This window comes from Thunnus maccoyii, chromosome 1 (genome assembly GCF_910596095.1).
Source record: "Thunnus maccoyii chromosome 1, fThuMac1.1, whole genome shotgun sequence".
NCBI classification, from domain to species: Eukaryota; Metazoa; Chordata; class Actinopteri; order Scombriformes; family Scombridae; genus Thunnus; species Thunnus maccoyii.
The window spans coordinates 19135046-19160776 of NC_056533.1; the positions used below are offsets into that span (position 1 = coordinate 19135046).

General features: G+C 38.5%; 2 protein-coding genes across 4 annotated transcripts in view; one reads left to right on the top strand and one right to left on the bottom strand.

Moving 5' to 3' along the window:
- LOC121898607 (chromodomain Y-like protein 2) overlaps positions 1–20132 on the top strand; it is a 36764-nt gene extending 16632 nt beyond the window's left edge. The window contains exons 1-7 of one of the 2 annotated variants that reach the window (XM_042413842.1): positions 1205–1355; positions 3254–3860; positions 8868–9085; positions 16133–16305; positions 16402–16612; positions 16761–16904; positions 16993–20132. In XM_042413842.1, the coding sequence (XP_042269776.1) occupies positions 1341–1355; positions 3254–3860; positions 8868–9085; positions 16133–16305; positions 16402–16612; positions 16761–16904; positions 16993–17151 (1527 nt within the window). In that variant the 5' untranslated portion in view covers positions 1205–1340 and the 3' untranslated portion in view covers positions 17152–20132. Of the gene's footprint in view, positions 1–1204; positions 1356–3253; positions 3861–8867; positions 9086–16132; positions 16306–16401; positions 16613–16760; positions 16905–16992 lie in introns of those variants that run through there. The other variant, XM_042413833.1, reaches the window with a different exon arrangement.
- Positions 20133–21644: 1512 nt separating this feature from the next.
- cmc2 (C-x(9)-C motif containing 2) lies at positions 21645–23879 on the bottom strand. 2 transcript variants are annotated; one of them, XM_042413854.1, is made up of 5 exons: positions 23558–23879; positions 23170–23243; positions 22706–22776; positions 22541–22612; positions 21645–22418 (listed from the first exon to the last, which is right to left on the bottom strand). In XM_042413854.1, the coding sequence occupies exons 2-5, from the start codon at positions 23204–23206 to the stop codon at positions 22335–22337; spliced, it is 264 nt and encodes an 87-aa protein (XP_042269788.1). In that variant the 5' UTR covers positions 23207–23243; positions 23558–23879; the 3' UTR covers positions 21645–22334. The 2 variants fall into 2 exon arrangements, with proteins under 2 accessions (XP_042269788.1, XP_042269797.1); XM_042413863.1 differs by lacking the exon at positions 23170–23243 and having other exon boundaries at positions 22706–22822; positions 23558–23878.
- Positions 23880–25731: the final 1852 nt, after the last annotated feature.

The following is a 25731-nucleotide window of genomic DNA, read 5'->3' on the forward strand; positions in this document are numbered from 1 at the left end:
AGTCTGATTTCTACCCTGTTTAAAAAAAGATAAAATTGTAACTAATACACAGCTCACCTGTAGCCATCTGTACCCAGTGGCCTAAAACACAGAGGCCTTGTCCAGTTAGGGAGGGAGACTGCTTTTGCAATATTAAATTCATTGTTATTAAATCATTTTTTCCACCTCCGCACTACAGGAGATAAGCGCTTGCTCCAGACCTGTGTGATACTCACACTCTGTAACCACAGACTGATCATGATAAAGTAATTACTGATAAAAACGGACTCATGTATGATTCCATAGTTCAGCTTGATCACAAATCGGCTGTGACCTCAAAATGATTTTTCGTATTTCTGCCTCGACTGCTGCTCAACACTTAACCTTAGTGTAAAATTGGAGCAGGTAACACAACATGATGAATGGTTGGTATTGACTAGTGTTTGTCTAGCAAAGCATTAATTCCTTGTTTTATAATGGTGATCAGAGCCATATATTTGGCTCACCTAGGTAATAGTCTTCACCTCTATTGTTAAATCACAAGTCTCCACCCCACCTGCATCAGGGAATAGACAGGCACTCCTGACTAAACCACTCCCACAAGATTATAGGGAGGGCCCTTCTGGCCTGTGACTCCCTCTTTTCCCTCCAAACCATTCCAGGCAAAACAAAGAGAAAACCCATATACCTGAGTTTAATCCTATATTAAGGAGAAAAGAGTGAAATGCCAGATTGTGGATGCATTAATGATAAAAAAAAATCCACCATCCAATTTAACCGTTAACCATTTCAATCCACTCTTGACTACAATGAATTGTTGGATCCTGTGTTTAAATGTGCACCACATCAGATGTTCTGTGAGACACCACCGCCACCACAAACAATATAACTTTTTCATCTATAGTCTGAATTGAGATTGCAATCTTTTTTTGACTAATTGTGCAGTCCTAACCACATGATGAATACAGTTCTGTTATCAACCATCATTTGACAGATCAGTGTATATTCTGTGGTTGGGGTGAGATGCTGAGAGAGATCTCTTCCAGATCATACACAAGCATCAAGTGTTTCTAAACCTCTCTGGTCTGTGTACAGAAGTTAACCTCTTGCTTTATCTTTCCTTCTCTTTAGTTCTCTGCATGTGTCTCTCTGCAATGCTGTTAAGTGTGACATTGTCTGGGACGATAAGCATCCTAATCGTCTGTTTGTTTCAGAGACACCCCTGCAGCTCACCCATCAAAGGCTGTTTACTCTTGTTAATGTGCTCGCCGCATCTGAGAACATGATGAGCAGTTATTACCACAGCCGCATTAAACCCTTTGTTGAAACCCTCCAACCACCAGTCTCATGGCCTCAAAACCATGCTGCTTAAAGTGGTATGCATATTGTTTAACATGCTCTTGCTATAACTTTTTCTTTTCTTTTTTCGTATCATTACTAAAAAGCCTCGTTCAGAATCTGTCTTAACAGTCATTTTAAAAGGCTGATGTAAAATCTGAAGTCTTACAATGAGCCCCAAGGCTGCTACTGTGTGTGATGTTATTTTATGGCACTAGTCATATGTTAGTCCTACATGTCAGGCAGTGATAAGGAACCTTCTGTATAAATCAAAACCAAAAATCAAAACAGACAAAAACAAACTAAAAAAACAAAACTGTATTTCACACTTCTGAGATGTGTCGACAGTGGTGCAGGAGTTCATTTGTTAATTCTGAGGATGGATGATGCTGATGAATTCTACTGTGATAAGTTTTCACATCACTCTAATCTGAGAAATTGAAATCCTTAGAAGGTACTTTAATGGAGTTAACATACCAAGTCACAATACAGTGTAGTAATTGCGACTCAATAAAAGCCAAATATTTGTCAAAATCTCACCGGAGTTGACTCTCAGTGCACCTGCTGAATGTTTGTACAATATTCACTGGCATTTTAGCCTGAGTTTGGTCTGCCAAAGTATTTGGCTCTTTAAAAGAGGGATGGCCGTTCTTCATCAAATTAAGGAACATGAACAGCTTATTGCCCTGAAATGGCACCTTGAGTCTAATCAGCACCTTCTGAATTGTGAATCAAATTGAATGCAATCAAAGTGAATTGCAACATAATGATTCACACCCCTATAATTTAAACGATTAGTCAAACACACATTTTGTGAAATCCGTTGATAAGACCAGTAGTTAGCCTTTTATCAAATGAAGGAGTATGACAGCTCTGTGGTTGATACAACAGTACTTACTTTATTAAACTAAAACATACATATATATTGGTGTTACATAGGCCATAATTTAATTAAAGTAATTTCACAAAGTAAGTTGGCAGAGAAAGAGACAGAAAGAATCTTTAGTATGACAACACACAAACTAGAATCACTGTTTTCTCCCACTGAAGGTTTTAGAGAATTTGTGCAATTTCTGATAAAATATCCCTTTTTACATAAGTTTTTTTTTTCAATTACATAATTACATGCTTGTGTCAATTTTCTGGTGCTTTGTGCCCTCATCTGACCTAATATAATTGAAAGTACACAGGCTTTACAATTGTTGGTTTGGACTCAATAAGCCATGTTTAAGGTTTCTTCATGATAACAGCCTGCAGCTCATTTCAGCTCCACTCTGGTCTTTTATATTCCTCTTACAGAGAATTAGCCCTTATCTCAAACTTGACATATGTCACAAAATGTACCTTTTTAAGATTTGATACTCCCTGGCAATGTCTCAAAATATAATTCAATATAAAAAAAATATATAAGGTGGAAGGTTTCATCTTTTGGGGAACATGAATGTTTTATGAATGTACTGATGGAAACCTGCCCACAAGGTTTATTTCTAGTGCTTTAAGTGGAAATTTTTGATGTGCCATTACAGCTAAAACAAGAGTTTCCATATGACTTTCAGCAGTACAAAATCATATGAAGGGCCTCAGATGCTGTATAGATTTTATCAGAATCAAATAGGGAACACATATTGACATTGAATGCAATGATTTTTATAATAGTAAAGTTAATCCTTTTAAAAAATCATTTAATATGTCGATCTCTGTGTCTCAATTCAACATTTTTTTGTCTTTTATCACTTTATTAGTATATACAGTAATTGCAACATTGTTTTGGAGTTAGAAAGACTATTAAATCTATTTTATTTATATGATTTTTTACCTAATCTAGATGATATGCACAGTATGTGTTATTTCTTTATATTTCTTTTCTTCAAGCATGTCAAAATGTAATTTTCGTCATTGAAATACAGTCTAATTGTCTGTTTCTCTGCTGCCTCAGGTGGAGCGGATTGTGGACAAGAGGCGGAACAAGAAGGGTAAATGGGAGTACCTGATTAGGTGGAAGGGCTATGGAAGTAAAGAGGACACATGGGAGCCAGAGCACCACCTACTGCACTGCGAGGAGTTCATTGACCAGTTCAATAGCTTGCGACTGCACTCACACAAACGGCCCAAAATTCCCAAAAATCGTGGAGGGAACCTCATTACCAGCCACCCATCTGCCACAGAAATCTCCAAAGCTCGGTCTGAGGCCCGAAAGAAGAAAAGTACTTGTGGCCCAGCTGTAGGGGTTAGAGTAGGAACTGTTCTAGGGATTGGAAGTGGAGGGTCAGGACCCACTCAGAAACAGAGGAAGGTGGGTGTAGGACATGGGAAGCATGCTGTAGGGGACAGAATGAGCAAAGCCATGACGTACAAGGCTCCTCCAACGGGGGTGCCTCACTTTGCTGCCCCAGTGAGAAACCCTCATAATGGACTCCAGAATGGAGAGATGGAGCCACTCATGTACAGGCCGGCGGCAAGGTCACATAGACCGCCCTCAGACAGAGTGGAGGGGGAACTAGGAGACGTGGATACCACTGGGCAGCAGTTCACCAGTGAAATGGGTAAGATTTTAAGTAATTGAATGGAATGCAAAATAGAGCTCAGCTGATACTATATATTTGAATACAATGTCAATATTTGAGATATAATTGTTATGAGTGATAGGTTGATGTTTTCTGACTGTGAGCATATACTCGAATGAGAAAAAAACCCCGATTTCCCCTTGGTATGTGGGTGGAGCCGGAAGGAGTCGATCTCAGGCTTAGCAGATTAAGACTACTTTGCAGATCACTGATAATACTATCACAGTTTAAACAAAACAATAAAGGATTAAAAGAACAATGTGAAATGTACATTGTAATCCTTTTTAAAATAGTTTTTATTGTTTTTAAACACAGTATTATGGCTTTAAACAAACCCTATTGGTTTATTACTCATGACTATGATCTTTTAAACCTTTTTACAGACCATGAATTTACCATCTTACTTACAGCAGACGATGAGTGTATTATCTTTAAACTTGTCACATCATCAATATTTTTTACTAACAATAGATCACATTCACTTGTATGTGCTGTAGTGACGAAACCACAGAGAATTATCACCCAACTATGCATTTCCCATCAGCTCTGAGGAGCTTTTTAGCATCTTTCAGCTCAAGGTTTTGATGTTGTGGCCTGCAATTTTACAACTTTGGTTTTCAGCAGCAGCTTTTCTCAGCATAAAAGCTCTAAAAACTCATTGTACGATACCTCCCCCACACCAAATGGCAAACAGACGAAATTTAGAAACTAGCTGGTTAACATAGTGCAGCATTAAGCTGCTAAAGAGCCAGATATTTCCCTCAGGAGAGGGAGACAGTGTCACGGTCACGGTCACAGTCACCGGTTGACATTTGTCATTTTGCTTTTGTTGCCAAGCTACAAGAGCATGAGTTAGTTAGTAGCCATAAGGCTCTGTGGTGATTGAATCTCCTAGACTTATCTATCTTACTAAATTAGATTTTACTAGTTCTTCCTGTGCCATGATAAGAGTAAAAGGAAAGTGAATATTGGAATTACATTCATTGGTACATTTATTAGAATGCCACCCACACGACTCCAAATGAATGATAATGTTGCTCTGTATCTGCTGGATATTTAAATGCGCAACTGTTTCCTGTTAAAAATAAACTTGTCAGTGCTCTCTGATGGACAGACTAAGTTATAGAGACACATGTCTTTGGCATTTTTGTACTGCAGTTTCTTGTTGCTTTTCAGCCAACATTATACATTATGATATATCTGTGATAATAAATATTGGCTAATAATAGTTGCCATGCAGATGTAATAGTTTGGCTCAAATGAAGAATGCTGTATGTTGCAGTGTTGATTTCTCCGCATGAATAGGAATAATACAGATACTGAAAATTTGTTGACATACCAGGCGATTACATATGTAGAACTGATTCAGTTTAGATTGTGCACCATTATCTTTTTGATGGATTCTTTTATTTTATTTCCATGATGAGTATTTCCTGCTGCATGATACTGTAGATTTTATCACTCATAAAGATAAGTCCACACTGTTCTTCTGTAGAGGCCTGTGCTGAAACACAGTTCTTAAAGCTCCTACAGTGATTCTTTACTACAGAAGCAGCTGATAACGCCTTTGAATTTCACTCCTGGGTCACAGTCCAGAGCCTGCACCTCTATAGTTAATGATTACATACATTTTCAAAAAGTAATCTCAACTTGTTTAACAGAAAATCCAGATCGTAATGGAGGGAAACCATATTTGAATTACATATCAGCTGTAGAATTAAGATGGAATTTGCTCATTCTCACTGTCCATAATACCTGCTGTGGGAATGTGTTGTCCGCTGTTGTGGGTGTCAGTATGTGTGCATATGGTATTGGTTTGGGTGTTTGTTACTTCTATCAACTTCAGTCATGTTATTCAGTGTATTTAACTTATGGTTCCTAATTCTTGTTTACTTTTGGGTGTTATGTCACCATTTGTAGGTACAGCAGAATATGAAACTTGAAAACTGAAAGTCCCATATGGAATCTGTCAGCTGTTCACTCATGTCAAAGCACCTCCACTTAATTAGTGATTGTGAGACCTCATCAGAGAGCTTCTATATCTGAGAACATTGGGGCCACCAACCCAACCTAATGGCTATCACCCTGGCAGCTATTATGGATACTAATCTCCTAATCCTCGAAAGACTACCCCGCTCACCTCATTCAGCTCTCTCAGCTCCATCCATTATCCCGCTACACTGGCAGAGGGTGTCTCTGTGATTGTCAACTGGCAGCAAAATGTGAACACGAGGTCATGAAATCAGATCTAGAAGAGGATTGTGAATATTTGCTAAAATAGCAGCAACAAGAAGGTATCAAATCTCATGTCAGCTTTAGTGAATTTACAATACTTGGAGCAAAATTTTGAAATGCCTGTTTGATTGAAATTCATTAAACATCCCCATCCACTTTCTGTGTCACCACAGAAGAAAAGTAGGCATATAAGTGATAACAATCCTTACTGTTGCTACCATTTTCTATGATACATCTTTTTGAGCATAAGGACCAACAGTCTGCAGGAACACAAAAGAAAGTCTGAAATTGTGGAAGTGGATGATGAGTAGCTCAGTTTAGCTCAATTGACAATTAGCTAGCTAATGGTAGCACCAGTAGCACAGAGCGTCCATTAATTTACCAGAATTTTGAAGCAATTTTGTCACATGTATAGAGCACTGTCAGTGGACGTTCTTTGGCTCAGGGAGACCATGAACTCTCATCCTTAAACTATTTTGAAGCACTGTCTGCTACCATAGGAAATCCCATCTATCCAAGCTGACCTCTGTTTATGGTCTTCCTCTGTATAATTGAATTAAAACAAATTGGGAATCCATGTTAATCAAATTTTGTTTTGCAGAGTCAAAGTCTAGATGATTCTGTTAGAGGAACTAATGTAGTTTCCAATTTCACAAATGCAACTGTAATTTGAATTGTTTTATGTGGGATATTATGTTCTCACACCGTCATCTAGCTTTTATAATTCTGAATGATTGGCTTAATGGCCAATTTATCATTTCTTTAAAATATTTTTTTCTTTTACACCTCTTTTATACCTTAGAAAAAGTTACACTCGCCTTTTTTCCGATTTAGTTTGTTATTGCTCTTTCCACTAGTGACCAACTCAAAGGTCAAGTTTTACTGATTCTGGAGGACTGCCTGGTTCTGTCTCTTCACTGCGTAATTCATCTTGGAAAACACTCACTGCTAAAAACACAGACTGAGGGCTTTTTATTTTGTTTCAAAGTCTCCACTGAAGGCAAAAAGCAAAAAAGGATTTTTTTAAAAATATCAGTCTCACCTTTTGTATTACAGACCCAGCTTTTGGTGTTTGTTGAATTAGTATTTTCATATTTCATATTATTGGCTTAAATTATTCTGAGAGAATCCATGCTTGTGTTCTGGAGTGATGTATGGCTTAGTCATGGGTTATTGTTTTATTCCACAGCATCACTAGATTATCTTAGATAAGGACTTGTGCATTGCGTAACTCATGATTCTTTCTTTGATTAATTCCGCTGATGAAAGCGTACAACAGCTTTTGGATTAAATAAATCAAGGTTTCTGTGTGGTCTGAAAATAATGTTGGCTACTTTTCAAATGTGAAACCTGCGATAGCAAGAAAATTAAGCTGTGTGTTCTATTTGCAAGCTTGAAATATTCATGCAATCAAGAAAAGTTGAAAAATCAGAGAATCCCACTGCGACAGCTCAGACATCCTGCTGAGAGAATACCATCAGATGACAGAAATAGGTGAAGCTATCTTGGCACATTAGTGACATGCTTGCCAGATGTAGGTGTTCAGACAAATATAAATGTACTATGGAAAAAGGTCTTTAACAATAAGTTAAAGCACTGCTGAAAAAATAGCTACAAAAGAAAATTCCTACCACTCAATGTACAGTGTACATGTACATATTTCTCACTCCATTCAAAGTTCCTTTCAGTGATAGAGGATTTTATTTGTAAAAGAAAGACCAAAACTTCATTTTTTAGATTAGCTCAGAAGTTCTGATTGTATCTTAGTATATAAGTTTCATACTGCAGTAACTTCATAAACACAGACTTCAAGGACAATCTTCTAAACTATCTATTTCAAATACTGCATATATGCAAATGTTTCGGGAAAATACAGAGAACGTTTGCGTCTGTCTCTTCTCTAAGACACACAGTATGAAAATATGGGGAAAGTCATACTAGAGTTACACAAAGAAAAGGCACTTTTTAGGGACACATGAACCTCTTTAGGTCAAAGCAAACTTGTTGGTTTGCTGAAATAACTTCTTCTGGTTACATCCATACTTGGGTTGAAATTTTAAAAAACACATTACGACAGTAAAAAAAAACATGGTCACAGTGCTGCAGAGCCAATGCTATGATGAGGGGCAGCAATTTTCCTCCAGCTGTCAGTCAATGAGTCATTACACTCCAGACGAGATGTCTCCACTTTTCTGCATCAGATACACAAATATGCCATATACCAAGTCAAATCAAACTCTACATGGTTTTGAAAAGTCCCTGGTTCAACTGTATTATCAAAACCACTGGCTTAGATAATGATTTTCTTGTTGAAGTGAAAATGAAGGTCAAGGTTTAAACTTTATTTCCCAGTATTGTGTTCATTGTAAACAACCATCAGATTTTGCAGTGCTACTTCTTTTTCCATTTGATGTGCATGCACAGTCTGTGATGGACATATTTACCTTTAAAAAAAAAAAAAAAAAGTGGTTTATGAAATACAGTTCACCTCAAGATTTGTTATTTGTTCTTGTATTACTTCTCATATAGACTGTTAGAAAGCTACAGTACGTCAGCATCCAACAATCTCAGCAATGAAAGTGTTATCAAGTCCTATCACAGTTAACGTCATGCCAAGGCCGACGTTGTGAATATATCTAAATGTTAACACGCAGCTTTTAAATGAATATTTCAGGTGATGTTTTTGATGTCTAATATCCTCACAAGTCTCTGAAGACTGATTGACCTGTTTTGTCATTCCTCCTGTGTCAGGCTCCCCTCTGGCCAATGGCAAGATGCATCTGCACAGCTCAGTAAAGCGGAAGCTGGCTGAGGAGAAAGGCTACGTGTTCGACAAGCGGCTGAGGTACAACGTGCGACAGAACGAGAGCAACTGTCGATTCAGAGACATCGTGGTCAGAAAGGAGGAGGGCTTCACGCATGTCCTGCTCTCCAGCCAAACTACAGACAACAACGCTCTGACACCAGAGGTGAGAATGGGAACGTATATGCACCCACATTCACTGTCCAATGCTTATACATGATCTCTGGTACGTATCACGACCCACATTTAAATTTGTAAATTTCTTTATAGTATTTTAGTTGCCATGGAGTTCTGTTAGGTAAAAATAAATGAGTAAAGTTTCCTCAGTAACTGCTGTAGAGATGCCCTCGAGCTATTCACTAACTCCCCAACCGCTCCAGGGGAGTTTTTCAGTAGACAACTTTAGAAAACTGTAGTTTTATTTGACAGCTGCCAGGTGTGAATATGTTTAGCTGCATGAATCCAACACAGGGCATTGCTGACACTGCTGTGTGTGTGTGTGTGTGTGTGTGTGTGTGTGTGTGTGTGTGTGTGTGTGTGTGTGTGTGTGTGTGCTCAGCAAAAAAAGGTAAGAAAATAGCTTTTGGGCTCTGTCCTCTGTCTCCCGCTAAACAAGATTTCTACAAGTACAGCAATTAGGGGTACATGTAATCCAGAATTATGCCATCTGTTGTTATTAGAGAAAAATGTCTGTTGAACTAGTGAGGAAATTTTGCAGCAAGTTCATAGAGGCGAGCATTATGTAATTATTCTTGAAGAGAACTGGAAACAGATTTCCAGTGTTCTCCGCTGCTTGCTACGTAGACATACAGTAACACAGACAGGGATAGGGATTGCAATGTTGGAGCTAACTTTTCTATGTCAGATAATGTGGCTCAGACTGTTTGCAAGAAGGCTTAGTGATGGCTAACATCTGTTTGTTTTTGATGTAAGAGAAAAACAGTATGTAATCTGAATTTTTAAATACCTTAAAAGCTCCAAGTACAGCAATATTGTGCAGTTGGGTTCATCTATCTTTACATTTATTAACATTTAAAACAGGACTATTATCTGAATATAACTTAAATACAAAAAATCAAGGCCAGAATTATTCAATATGTTCAATGTTTACATGTTTTTGTTTCCCTTTTAAATGTTATACATAAACTTGGTGCAAAACAACATCAGGTTTTTTGTATATTTTTAATAAATTACTGATTTGCCATTTCATTGTGAACAGGATCTGTCATTGTATTTTTAGAACTTGCTAGGTCTGATGCCAGCCGAGTCTACTCTACAGGCATTTAGTGGACATAACCCGAGCCAAGCTGTGTTCACTGGGTTTTGAAATGTTTTCTCACAGTCTCCTCAGCAATTTGTCGATCACCTGTGAACTCATGTCAATCAAACCCCCCCACCCCACAAAATAAGCATTTAGCAGCATGACAAGCTGCACGTCCTAATGCAGGAGTTTTGCTGGAATCTATCATATGTCACTATGATGACAGGGATGTAGAAATGTTATCAAAGTTAATAATTTGTCGTATTTTCTTTCATGTCTAACAATGTTGAACCTAAAACAGATCTGTTTTTGAGAGGCATTTGTTTATGAGTAGACTGATTGTTGCCACTGTTATAATATGCTGTTTAGGTTAAGCTCAGAAAGATTAAAAATGATGTTTAATCATACTGGAACATGTGCATCTGCAGTACTGAATTTAGTTTCATGGCTCTCTGCCCTGATGCTGTAGCTTCTTGCACTGTGATGATCCACTTTAGACTTGGCTGCCTGCAGGGATGTACTAGCTGTGATTGGTTGCTCATTTCCACACTTCAATCAACATCAAGCCGGTGATTGGTTGCTCATTTCCACACTTGAATCAACATCAAGCTGGTCCATTGATAGTTTCTAGGGATGTATTCAGTAACTTGCTTGCACAGTTCAGCAAAAGCTTTCTGGAACTGTACTTTGAAATGTTTGCTCGTTGTTGGACCCTTTTTATGGACTGCTGTGCCATTTTATAACTTTCAGTTTCATTTTGCAAAGTTGTTATTTGTAATTTACTGTACCACGTTGCAGGGCCAGCAGTTATTTTTTAAATTGTCAAAATGACAAATGTTTTTTGGAAATATCCATCAACACTTTTTAAATTTTGTAAATGATAAAAAAAATCAGTTAATACAACTCTTGCTTTTGATTTACATTGACTCATTACTAACTGATATTGACTCTGCACAAATAAACTGAAAGTCCATATTTTCATTCAGGGCTATATTTGTAATTTATTAGTACTGATACACTTAAAGGAATAGTTTGACATTTTGGGAAATATGCTTATTCACTATCTTGCCAAGAAGTAGATGAGAAGATTGATACCACTCTCCCTTTAGTGTACTATTTCATTCCTTTGGACAGAGCCAAGATAACTATTTCTCCCTGTTTTCAGTGTTTATGCTAAGCTGAAGTAACTGGCTGCTGGTGGTAGCTTCATATGTAGCATACAGATGTGAGAAATGTATCTATTTTCTCATCACGGTCTTGAAAAGAAAGCAAAATGTTGAACAATTCCTCTAAACACATCATCAAATCAGACATCACCAGATTGTAAAGTTATAGGAAGTAGTTTATTCTTAACTTATGAAACATTTTCAATCTTTAGTGTCATCATCGATCATTAATGTATTAGCGAGGTTAGCAACAGATAATGGTATGTATCACAATCATCCACCTCTGGCTCAAAAAGAAACTAGATTTTCCTCCTCTAAGTCTGCAGACTGCGTCTCAGATCTTCCACAGGGGGCGGTTCTGGCTTTGATACAGCATCATGTGCATGGCACCCTGTACTTCACAGGCACTGAAGTGGCCTAAACTGTGTGTGCACGTGTGTGTGTACTTTCATGTGTGACAGTAAGCCTGTAAGCTGTGGGCTTATCAAACCGCTCTGATAGCTCCTTCTCTGTCTCTCGTTCTTTGAAGCTGAAGGAACAAGAGAGTCTGTGGATGTGCTTACTGAATGGCTTTAACTGGAAAACCTTTAAAAATATCCCTGTACATTTGTCATCCAAAACACTCAATGCTTGCTTTAAATAACAAAGTCCCCCAAATTATTAACTGGTGCTCTTTCTGTCACCTTTCTGACCTAACAAACTGTGGCTTTCTGCTCCTGAATATACTGCCAATTAAGTGTTTTTGAACACCATTTTATCATTTCTAATAATTTTATCAAGCAATACCCTAACTATAAGAATCCTGAAAATATAAATAATAACATGAGTGAAAAAAGACACATTTATGATTTTTCTTTTCTAGGGAATCTATTTGGAAATTGCCTAGATCTTGATCTCTGTTATTAGGCATCAGTGGTTTATTGTACTCATATTATCTATTTGTCCTGTCTTATAATTCAAGTCAGGTTTATACAATTCTACAATGTAAATAGTGTGTATGTTGACTTAATTGCTGCACACATGCCTTAAATAAAGAACTAAAGAGAGGAAAAAACAGGTCCTAATTGGTCTTTTTCACAGCAGGCATTTTGACTTGTGATAGTAGGAGAAGCACAGGTGTAACCAATAACATTAACGATGGCTCTGTTCTATGAAGCTAAAACAGCAGTGTCTGTTGCATGTACACTCTGCATTGCATCTCATTTTATGGATGGAAACACCACTACACCGACCAGTGATGATGCAAAAATCTCAATATACTGCTCACTACAGAATAAACAACTGTCTGTTTTATAGGGAGTTGTAAATGAGTGAACAAGGGAGTGATTTAGGACACAGCCCCAGAACAAGATATTCCTACTTAGAGAAATCAAAAAATGTCCTACAGAAAAAATATCAGAAATATAATAATAATAATAATAGTCTTATAAGTCAAAATGCATCTGGAAAATGAGAAGACCTCTAGCTGAAAAAAGCCTGTCAGACGTTCTCAGTTTTAAAAACACTTAAAACATATAATTGATTATGCCCTTCCAGTTGGATTTACAATAAAATCAAGTAGTAATTCACTTATGACTTACACTCACCCCTAGAGGCGGTGCTTTCATTTATAGAGAGCGGATGCATGCTGTTGCAAGTTTCTTTGAAGTGGATACCACCTTTGTTTGTCTACAAGTGTAGATCTCGCCTCTGCTCACTGCACATGAATGTCACTTTGACTGCTCTCTTCTCCCTCACTGTTTCACAGACTAGACCCAGTATCTGCCCATCTCTTCCTCTTGTATTGATATACACACAGACATGCACGCACACACCACATTTAGCTTAAACTGGGGACAGATTATGTGCTTGCTGAGACACAGAGATTTAAGTTCACTTTGAGGTTGAATGGTTAATATGGGTCAGGGGTGATAATCTGATTAAAATACAACAACAGAGAGTGTGCAGATTGACCGCAGACCGTGGTGTAATGTGGGTTTGGGGTTTCCAAATGATCTCTTATCATGTCGGCTGTCTGATGATGTCGGCCTGCTCCCTGCATGATCATATCAGACAGAAGCTGAAAACATGTCTGTTGATGCTGAGTGATGAACTGCTGATAATAACTGGCATTAATTGGGTGAAACTTGAGATGTCATACTCCTTCAACTGATGTCTGGCCATTAATTGGCAGTTTGATTATATACTACACATGGATAAATTATATTTCATTCATAAGTATTGATCTCGGAGGCTATCTTGAGGCTGCCCTCTGGATGTTGGCTGACAATAGAGGGTCCTCAGTGTACTATGGTTCACCTGGGCCTGCCAAGCTATAAAAGCTATCCCATGTAGTCACTCTCTCTCTTCCTTCCTCCTGCCGACATCCCCCCTTGCATAATCTTCTTTCGGTTTTGCACTTTGTTCTAAACACCTTGTTTTGTTAGCTTTAGTTTTAAGAAATATTATTTGTTTTAAGAATCCTCTTGCATGGACTCCCTCCTTGTCACATTGCTGAGCCAGTGTGTGACAAATGGGGGCTCGTCCTAGATATCTAAATCTTGTGGTTTGGGACCATTGTGGCTTGTGAATGCTAAAATGTAAGTGCTTTTCAGGAGAGCAGATGTGCTTTTGAGACTTGAGGAGTACCATGCAACGTTGGAAGGGAGCAGAATTTGTCCCCAATTTGTTTGCAAACCCACTTGTTTAGAAGTTGTAAGTACTGGTGCATGTAATTGGTGATTACCACACACCAGTTGGTATGACCAATGCATCCCCCAGCCGAACTGGTTGATCTCAACAGGAGACCAACTTGTTTGTTGTTTTCCCTTTAATGTGACAGAGAAAGTGGATAAAAACTATGTCTTGGGAGCATTTCCCTGGTTCTCTGAGGGTCGCCAGTTTTCTGGTTGCCTTCTGGTTCCGGTGGAATCAGTGCATAAGTACCCCCCACAGCTATGTGTATGAAGACTAGGTTTGAGACTCGATAGGCAGTTGCTGTGATTAGATAGATAAGGATCATGGGCTCTGCTGTGGCTATTTTGATTTCACCATTGTACATGTTCCCAGTACATAAGAGTGCTTGTTGGGTTTGTAAATTCCTAGTATGGGTTAATAAATCAGTTTCCCTTGTATTGATATGTTGTGTTAACTTGCTTTGAGCCTGGCATGCTAGCTTGTAAAGCTAGGCAAATGATACAGTTTTGGTTTGGAAGGTGAAGACCTAGAATATCTGGCAGTGAGGAAGCTGTTGGCTTAAATGTTGTACTGTGTCCACAAGTTAGCAGCTTGGTCAAGCAGCTTTGGCAGTAAGTGTATAACTCATGCTTTGGTTTTTGTTTTATATGAGCTTTGGTTGCAGCATGGTGTCCTCTTTTTGGACGTGTCTTGGGACAATTTGGTTGGCTAGTGAGCCTCGGTTTTATAGGAACCTTTGGGTATGCTACTTTGGTTTAGTGCTTATTTGGTAATTCCAGTTTTGTGTTTGGTTGCTGGATTTTTTTGAAGGCAAAGCATTGGAGGTTTGTTTACTTTGTCTAGCTGCAGGCAACTTTGTAGGACACTTGTGATAATCTTTGGTGTTCATTCTGACCCCAACATTTTTGTGTACTTTGAGTTAGGTGTTGAACCTCATTCCATCCTGACCACATTCCTTGCTATTTTGTCTCCCTCACTTTCCTGTGTTCTGCAAAGACAAATCATCATTTTGAGGTGGGTACTGTCTTATACCATTTGGATATTCATCTCAAAGGTGCAGGAAAAGCCATACAGCTATGAATGAGTCTTGTCACGGCTATTTACTTGATGTTTTGATGGGTTTGTGTACTGCCCCTTAAAAGTGCTCCTCAGGATCCAAGGTTGCTGGGTGGGGATTCATATCTGGTGAGATGGTTGGCAGTGGTTGTAGGTATTTTGTCATTCATCGATATAGATATATGTGATTGCCATTCTAAGATTATGGGGAACAATTCTGAATTTTAAATTGAGGATATGTAATCAATTCTCTTTCTATGAAAGATTGTATTGTTTTGACTTTGTAACAACTTTGTATTGTTTCAGATGTCAAGAGCATCAACTCTCTTTCTTCCTCCTGCCAACCCTGCATCATCTTCTTTTGGTTTTGCACTTTGTTCTAAACACCTTGTTTTGTTAGCTTTATTTTTAATAATCTCTTGTCACATTCCTGAGCCAGTTTGTGACAGTATTCACCCACAATTTTTCTTTGAGACTCTTATTTGTCCCAGACTACAGCCAATAGGAGTACCAGCTGTCATCATACAGTCAAGTCAGCTGCTGCTGGCAAGAAGGTTATCAAGGAAGCAAGCCAGCCAGCAAGTTGTCATGTACACATTTAACCTGCACTCTACTGCTGCTCAGAGTGTTACTTTATCTACATAGGAACAAAATCTATATTGAAAAGCAGCATTGCCTTTTCATTTGTCAAATTCAGCTCGACTGAAAGGATGACTTTTTTGAAGGAAGTCGTTCCTTTGAAACTGAAAATCTGTGGCCCCTCAACTGATGTCACTTAACTGGCTTTGGCCCTGAGGTACATTAGTTGAACCCGTTTGTATTGTAGTTGCACTTGTCAGTCTCCATGAACTATCAGCATTTCAGGAATGGGAAATCAGCATTTGTCATTATTTCTGTATGTCTGCAATAACAAAAAATCAGACATACTGAGTGAATGTAAAGCCTTACTGTGAAGAATTGAATATCTATATTTTATCTTTTTGCCTCTCAGTGGTTCTTCATGTGTCAGGTAGGTTGAGGTTTATAATACATATCTCCTTGTCTTTTTTTTTAGATCATGAAGGAAGTGTGTCGGGCTCTGGGTAATGCAGCTGCTGATGACAGTAAATTATTATTGCTCAGCTCTGTGGGGACTGTTTTCTGCAGTGGCCTGGAGCCGTCCTACCTGATAGGGCGTCTGTCCACTGACCGCAGAAAAGAGAGCAGCCGCATCGCAGATGCTGTACGGTAAGAAGAAAATTCTCTCCACTATACACAGAACTCTCTTACCACTTGCCATTTGACTTGATAGAGTTGGTACTAATAGCTCTGTAACCCTTCTAGGGACTTCGTGTTGGCATTCATCCACTTCAAGAAACCCATTGTGGTGGCAATAAACGGGCCTGCTCTGGGCTTAGGGGCCTCCATCTTGCCCCTGTGTGATGTGGTGTGGGCCAGTGAGAGGGCCTGGTTCCAAACTCCATGTGCAGCCCTCCACCTCACCCCATCTGGCTGCTCCTCTTACACCTTCCCCCAGATCCTGGGTGTAGCTCTGGTGGGTCCCAGCAATATCAAGGCTTTTGGCAAAACCATACTTAATCTTATCAGATTTCTCTTATAACCACTTGCTTTCAGATCTTTATATTGGTGACATAGTGAAAAAGAACCTCCTTAATTGTTCCTTTTTCTGTCCCAAATGGCAGGCCAACGAGATGTTGTTCTGTGGGAGAAAACTCACAGCACAAGAAGCGTGCAGTCGAGGTCTGGTGTCACAGGTCTTCTGGCCAACCACATTTAACCAAGAAGTGATGCTACGTGTGAAGGAAATGGCATCCTGCAATGCAGTGGTACGTTGTGAGCTAGACAAGTCAGAGGTTAAACCTTTTCTTGAATATAACCAAATGACCCTCTCCCCTTTCTGTCTGTGCTTAAAAGGTTTTAGAAGAATCCAAATGCCTGGTGAGGAGCATCATCATGTCTGTTCTGGAGGAAGTGAATGAGAAAGAGTGTCAGATGCTGAAGCAGCTGTGGTGTTCAACCAAAGGACTAGAGGCACTCTTCAGTTATCTGCAGAACAAGGCGTATGAGAAGTGACCATCCACGGTGATCTCAAACTGAAGAAGAAGTTGCATTGAGGGCCTTTGTTTCCATCCATCAGCAGAGGGCAACCTGGAGTTGAGTTGGCTTGCATCTCTACCAACAATTCCTTCATGATCATCTTTTGTAAAGCAACTTTTTTATTGGACCCATAACCGTCCAGATGTTTATTCTCTGTTTAAGAAGTCAAAGAGCAAAGGGCCAAATGTGCATTGCTGAAATAAACACTGAAGGAGGTTCTTTAGGGAGGTACAGAGTGTTTCTGTACAAATGCGAGACTTAATCATCAGGATGTATCAAATCAATGTATGTCTGATAGCACATGATAAAGTGATGATAATATATATTAATATATATTTATTTAAAGTGTGTCAAAGAGTTGCTTTCTGTATATAAGATGCTTTTTTCAGGATTTCCTTTTAGTTGCTTGTTGTTTTGAGCTGAAGTGTGAACCAAAGTTTGCATGAGGACATGGTTTCTTCCTCCTTAACATGCACATTCCATTGTCTCCGTATGGACTGAAGAAAACTGTTAGAAAATTGCTCATATATTTCAGCTGATCAGAGTCGGTGTCTGCTCAAAGCATGCAATCTCATGAGTTACCATAAAATATCACAAAAAACTGACACTTTTCATTTTAACCGCATCACACAATTCATTGTTCGTAATGCACAAGTCATATTACAATAGAACCGACATCTTGTTTTTCAGTAACATCTTTATCATCATCATTATCATCTCACTTAAGTACATAATCACCAACAATTTGCTTCCATCACATTAAAACAGGATAAATGCTGTCTGATGATACACATGAAATGTCATCCTCATACTGTCAACATCCATTTTCTCTTTAGTTATTTCAACCTGCAACAAAACAGATATGGCAAGAGTTTCATTTTTAGAGTTTTATTTATACACAGGTCAGGATTTTTCATTCAAGGGAGACTTGTGTTAATTTGAGATACACCCAGTATTTCCTGCAAATCAGAAAACGAGAGGAAATTGAAGTCTCATGTGAATGCTAGCACTAAAAATACAAATGTGTCCGTTTTTAATCAAGTGGCATTTTCGACTGAGTACAAACTGACTTTAGATGATTAAATAAATTAGTGGCTCATATCACATGGAAGGATTAGCAATGGATTTCATCCTTGACTTGACTACATATATAGTAGCCTTACATGCAGTACTGTGGTGTGTCGTTTTCAAGATGTTGGACGCATAACATTGCTTCCAGCTGTCACCGCAGATCATTATTTTGTGAAATGTGTGATTTGTTTTTAGTGAAGAAAAAAAAATCATATGATCATGTTGATATTTCCTGACAGTCATTTGTTAATTGTGTATTGTTTTAGAGCACACAAAAGAGATGATTGTTGCTTGGTCCTTAAGTAAAGTCACGTTGTGACTGCACTAATTGTCACTTATCAATATTGTGGAAATGCAGCTGTTGTGTATCTGGAGTCGACGTTGTCCTTATCTGCATGTGATGATTCAAGGTTTCAAGAAATTTTATATTTTAATGCGTATTATATTTAGGGATCTATTTTGTTTTACCAAAAAAAATGTAGGTCTGTGAAAATTGTTTTGTAAAACTCAGAAGATGTTTGTCCATTTTTGTAGCTGTACACATGCAGAACAGAATATAGAAATAATATAGACAATGCTGTTTTGTGTAACTAATTGCATGTAATATACTGTACATATGAATGTGCTGCCTGTCAGAATACCTTGTATTTCAGGGTAGGTTTTGTACCAGCATTGTAAGTATTGTTAGAGATGTTGCAGTTTATTTTTCTATTTATTTGAGATAACTGTTTGGATGTGCAGTGCCATGTGGTTTTCTTTGCTCCAGAGGCACCCCGACTCTCTTTAGTTATGCAGTATGTATAATTTCAAAACCAAAACTTGTAAACACTATTGTCACTTGAATGTTTACCCTTTCAGTAGACATTCTCAAATTAAGTTTTTTGTTGTAAATTATCCAAGGCATGCCAGATAATTTAATATATATAGTGTTTTACTGAGGTTAATAAGTATGAACAGATGATTGATTAACAATTTTCAGTCCATCAGTTTTATTTGTGGCCATTGCAGTTTGATTGCAGGGAATAATTTATGGTTTGATGAAGCATTTTCAACATTTTCAACAAAAACAGCACATTTCCACTTATGCCCATGAAAAATAACACCTTTGCAGTTGCATCATAATGCATCTGATCTTTTCCAAACTTGCCAGATATATAATTATCTACAAACAGTGATTCAGCTCACAAACATTAAAAGTGCCATGTTCTCACAGGTATTTTGGCAGGGTCATTAGGTGTAAATAGTTAGAAGTTGTTAGGATTTTGCGATTTTTCCCTACATTCACTTCTTAATCTAAATTTATCGTCTGTTTGGTATGAGGTTTGAGAAGGACCTGTGTAAAGTGGCTACTGTAGACTGTCACTCAATGCAAATTACTCAGATCCGCTGAGTGTTAATCACATTGATCCACCTTTATGTATTTATTGATTTATTTATTTTTATTTCTAAAATATTACAAATTCTTTTCAGTGTGTCACCTGAGATAGAAAATGTGTTTCTTTGCTTTAAAAAAATAATTGTTTAGAAATTTTGGTTTCCCTTTTAAGCATTGTTTCCAAATTCCCACCTCAGCATGTGTTTGAAGTGTGCTTAATAATACATTTTGAACTAAATCAGACTACTAATTAAAACCCCTAGTCATATTTGCGCCATTATTTATTACGAATGACAGCGATTTCGACGGGTTTGTGTGTTTTCGTCTTGTATAACCACAATATCATGTTTTGTCCCGTGTACAGTATGTGTATTTCACCATTCATGTTTTTCTTCCCCCCATTGTCTCAAAGCACACCCTGGGGTGCCTTACAATTTTACTATCTGTCAGATTGATCCATACATTGTGATGGATAGAGTGAGCTGCTTCAAATAAAGACACAGTACTTTCAGTGTGGTAAATGTTTTACTTTTCTCAAAAGACTAACTAGTCTTCCAGTCAGCTACCTTAACCTTACCCAACAGACACAGTTAGTGTCCTTCTCATGTATGTAACAGACAAGCTACAATCTAATTTTGGTGTTGTAGCCTTCTTTAAAATTTTGGAGAAATACACAAAATAATCCAGAAAGAGCTGCATGCTGATAGTTATATGGCATATTAACACTTTGGCATGATTTCCATTCTTGACCTTTGGGAAGAATATATAGTTAAGATAATCTAAGCTCAAAGGTCCTCTTACTAATGATTCAGAGCCTCAAACCGCATCAGTGTTCTCTCAGCAAATAGAGCTGGCTCATGTGTCGTCACATGACCTAAATGTGAACATTGGGTCATGTGAGCGCCACACCAAAAATTCACACAGGAGGGGTCAAGCTCATTGACTAAGAACCTGACAGCCGACCTTTTTAATACCATGTAGAATGCAATTTAATACCTGTTTCATGATCATGCCAGCTTAAGTATGATGGAACACCAGGCGAGATAAGTGATTTATTATCAGTATCACATTTCTTTCAGTACTTCTCAGCTGTACATAACTGTAATTCCTGGCGATTTAATTACCTGGACCCTGATAAGCAACATAAAATTGATTGATGGATTAATCAATTGAAAATGATTCACTCAGTTAAGTTGGGGTTTGACATGTGTCCATTATGAGACGACGAGCTGCCTAGCTGTTGTAGCTTGCAATAGTGACAGGTCTGATGGTGCCGAATAACTTAAACTTAACTAAAAGTGTGAATGTTTCGATGGTGGGCAGTGCACGCAGGGGGCAGTTTAATCCTTTTTTGTAGAGTTTCAGATGTAGAACATCTCCCGACAGGCTGCAGGGACAAAAACATTTTAGAACTAACATTACTGACAACAGCAGGCAAGAAAAATTATTTAAAAGACTTTTTAATACCTTCTAAGGCTTTTTTAGGAAATTAACTTGAATATTTTTTTAAGGCTTTTTAAAGCTTGCAGATACCTTGGTCCTCAAACAGAGACAGGGGTTATGATTTGCCCTCATACATGACAACTTGTTAACAACTTGTCATGTACTGAAGTTCACTGAAGTTCAACCTAAGGTCACACAATGACACCTGAGCCAGCCCCTTTTGATAAGTGAGATGCACTTGAAAGCTCTGCATCATTAGTCAGAGGACATTTGAGCTTTGATTCCCTTAATATCTTTATACTTTATGTACTATCTTTATACTACTATGTGGCCGGAAGAAGTGCATGCTCTGCCCATAGAGCATGCAGTATGCATTCATCCGTCCAGCGCGGGGATGTTGCCACCGCCACCAGATTTAAAAACTCTGTATGCTGTGAAATACAAAGATTTACCAGGCACCAATAAGTTTAATCAGCATTGTGTGAACTCATTTGGCAAGGGCTTGAATGTAATGGACATTCATTTTCATAGCTTTAACAATGATGAGATAACATATCAAAGCATGAACAGATTCTTCAAATTATGAATTTGTAATTACACTTTATTTGAAAGGAATTAAACATGTCACGAATCAATATGATTCCTGATTCAAATAAACTTTCAAACAACTATGACTATGTCCATGGGTGAATGTCACACTGAGAGTAACCCAGCCACTGGTCATCCTCTTTTAGGTCTTTCTGATACGCATCTCTGAAATGGACTCTCATTGTTTTGATGAATAAACCAGGTACCGGAATATTCCCGAGGTGTCCTGCCAACTAACAACAGTCGGATGAAAGGGTTCTGCCACCAGCTAATCTCTTTGATGGAGCAGTAGCGCACTGTTAATCGAGGGGAAATAAATGATGATCCCTGACAGCAATTTTTAAGCTAAAGTACTAAATGCTGCAGTTTTTCTGTTGACCTAAAATATTCTTGTAGCACTGCAGGTGTGAGCGTGTGCAGATGACAAAAAGTCAAGTGTGTGTCAAAATCTCAAAGTAACAGTGGTATAATAACAGTGTATTGCACTAGTTAATGTACACCATCACATGCTAATAAAAGCTCCCCTGAATTTACAAAGTGACAGAAGTTACAATCCTTCCACTGTCTTGACCCAAAAACAGCAAGAGAGTCATGTTACACAGCGCTGGGCTTGTTTCAGTGTCCCAAAATCAGAATACTTAAAACTTGCACTGCCAGAGGCAAAGTGACAGTAGAATGTCTTTCAGAGCTGCTCCTTGGGCCCTTCTTTCAACCTCTTTTTCATCTCAAGTGCATGCTGCTTGCTGCGCTCCCGCTTCTCCAGTCTCTGTTGAATGGTGAGGAAACAAAAGACAACATAACAAAAAAATACCAAAGGTCAGTGGTTGGAGCACTTGTTATGCCTTCTCATGCCTCACTAAGTGCAAAAACTAACTGTCAAGTTCTCACCTCTTTTTTCAGGCACTCACGCATTGCACGGTCCACATCGTTACACGTGCCAAAGAACTTCAGGAAATTATGCTGAGGGTAAGAATAATAAACAAGATTTATATTGTTTTTGTTTACTGTACGTATGAAGCACACAGCAATATAAGATTTTAGAGAGCGACGTACCTCTGTGTGGCACTGCCTTAGACGAGTTATTAGTTCATTACACTCATCCGTGTGCAGGTGAGGTGACAGGTCAGGGTGCATGCTGAGTTAAGGGCTTACTGTATCACTGCAAGAATACTGAAAAGTCACAAACAAAAGGAGCATTGACTGAGTTGACAATTATGAGAATATTACTTTAAGAGATGTGATTTGGTGGCGACATAATTGCTTGACTAACTATCTGAGAGCCAAAGATAGTAAATTTAAATGATATAAAACAGAGAAAAACAGGATGTCATTATATCTGAGAATTTGGAACTGGTGGTCGTTTGGCCCTTTTGCTTGAAAAAATGACTTCAACAATTAATTTGTTGTTGATTAATGCTCTGTAAAATCACTCATCACTTGCTCCACTAATTGTTTCAGCCCTACTTTGCATACAATTTGTTAAACTAATGCAAAATGACGTGCTTTCTAAAGGATACTAATGCCTCCCCATCCCTCTCCTTCCTGAGCTGTCATTGTGATGATGAGGTTTGTTTTTCCAGTGGACACTTACCTGCAGACACAGAAAGGCAAAGAGGGAGAGTATACAACACCGTGACAGATTTAGTTATCATCATAGCTTTGTAAACCTACATGCATTCACCCTGAATCCTCTGAAACTATGTTAACAATACAGCCTTGACTAGAAGATTCTGGATCAGGGTGCATGAGCGCTTGAATAGACTGGGTGAGTTGTTATGACACTTGGCACTGAGTTGAATTTTGACATGGGATTGTAATGTAACGCTAGAAGCTACAGTTGCTCAAAATAGCCGAGCTTCGCTACACATATCTAATAGGAATGTGGGTAATTGTGAGAACCCTTACCAGTGAAGAGGCTGTGTCATCTGAGAAGTTTTCCAGCACACTTTGGTGAAATGTCACATTAGCTAACTGCTAGGCCTCAGCTACCGTTAACAGTTTATAATACTGCATAAATCCATGCAGAAGAACTCCTGAGGGTTTCGTCTTTTTTTCCCACGTAGACTAACGAAGCAGGTTGCTATAATGACTCTATAATTTCAACTAAAGCTGCTAGTCTTACACTAACATCAATGTAACCTACAACAACAACAGCAAGGACGTCTTGTACTACATGCTGCCGGCTGCAACACCTGAAGCTTTCGTAACTGTTTGCCAACGGCGAAGTGAGTGACAACAGTAAACAGCAAATCAGCATCCTCTCTTTTCGTAAATCCACCAATGGCATGCGTTCTTTTCACAAAAGGCGGGACTTTTGATGGCGGAAGTTTACAGGAGAAACAAGAGGCTTGCCTGTGACGTATGTCCGGTTTGGGTTTTTTCTTATGGACGTATTTAATGTTTGGCCAGATATTCTTTTTGGAGGTGGTAAATTTGTTTTTCAGCGAAAGCAATCATTATTCTGTTATTTCATTTATTTATTTTACAATTTTAGCTACTAGTGCTTTTGTAATAACGCATACATGCTATATATATCCTGACTTATGTTAGTTAAATTTAATATTTATCTCAGCACTCCTTGCACTATTCACTTCTTTGCACTATTTGTATTCTGATGGAGGTTCACAGACACAGTTTCATCTGTATATAGACAGTCCTTGTGTATCTTTCTGAAGATTACTGTGTTGTGTGTAAGTACACTGAGAGCCACCAAACCAGAGTCAAATTCCTTGTATGCGTAAACATACTTGGCAAGTAAAGACGATTCTGATCCTGATTAAATGCTGTGTAACGGCTGATGTCAGTGATGGGCATCAATGTTGCTTGACGATGCTGCTTTTGCTCTAACAAGCATTTCAGAGTCCTTCTGCTGCACTGCTTCAGTCTAGATCATGAGTCTCAATCTCGCGGCCTGCGGACCAATTGCGGCCCACAGGCTGATATTTTGTGGCCCCCACCTTGATATGAAAGTTTAATGTTAGTGCGGCCCGCGAGTTTTATATGAATGGCACGTTACTGTGTTGTGTGTGGAAGGTCCCTTTATTGCACAAGCTGGAGCTGAGCGAACCTGCCAATCACAGGGGTATATGGCTGTTTCACAACAACTATGCTATTTATACAGGAAGAATGTGCGCCGAGACTGTGCGCACCTCACGTTAGATTGTGTTGTTATTTTTGCTACACAGCTTTTAGTAAAATTCAAAGGTGAATTATTAAATCTTATTAAAGCATCATTCTGTTTTGAAGCACTTTGTAAAGTCCGTTTCAACACGAGCTCTATCAATAAATCATTTATCATTCTTCTGATGTTTAATAATGATCACTGACATTTTACAGTGGTGACGGTTTGCAGAAAAATGTGATGAATTAGGGGTAAAGTCGTTTCAAATATCCACAGCAGCCGTGCGTAATGATCATCTGTTGGAGAGCCTGTGCGTAATTCTCACTGAGGTCTGATGAGCTGAACGGACACAACTGTTGACGTGCAAACGGAGGTTTAAAGACCTTTACATCCATTTTTGGCTCACTGTGACAGCAAATGAGGCTCGTGCATGTGATTCCACAGTGTGTGACATAAAAAAGACAGAACCAGGTGTATCTGCGTCTTTATAAGTCTGGCAGATAATAATGTATGTGCATATTTCTGTCACATAATGCTACGTTGTGAAGTGAATTAAAAGTTAATATATACGTTTTCATGAACACACTTATGTTTATCCGATAGAGATCATAAATACAGAGTGTAACAAAACACCGTACAGCTGATGCTGCTGTGCCACACGTCATATTTGATTTGACAACGCCGCTAGCTTCGCAGCGTCCGCTGCATCCATGGAGTTATTATAGAAAATAAAAGCCAATAAATAACGCCTCCATGGCTGCATCCCATGGTTTGCTGCCATGGAGGTGCAAACCATGGGATGATGGTGTCCCACTGTCCCGGCTTCATGTTCTCCACGTTTGCTCTGCAATGATGTGACATTCACGGACAAATTATTCGAAAAAATCTTTTGGGTGAATGGAATGTACTGAATCATTTGCGGAAAGAGATTTATTCCTCAAAACATTTTACTCCATAG

Bases quoted from the DNA above. Each gene is read 5' to 3' on its own strand.
- cmc2 (XM_042413854.1), bottom strand. From the start codon at position 23,206: ATGACAGCTCAGGAAGGAGAGGGATGGGGAGGCATTA. The intron at 22,613-22,705 runs GTACGTCGCTCT...TCTTACCCTCAG, and splicing joins TAAGGCAGTGCCACACAGAG to CATAATTTCCTGAAGTTCTT. The intron at 22,419-22,540 runs GTGAGAACTTGA...ACCATTCAACAG, and splicing joins GTGAGTGCCTGAAAAAAGAG to AGACTGGAGAAGCGGGAGCG.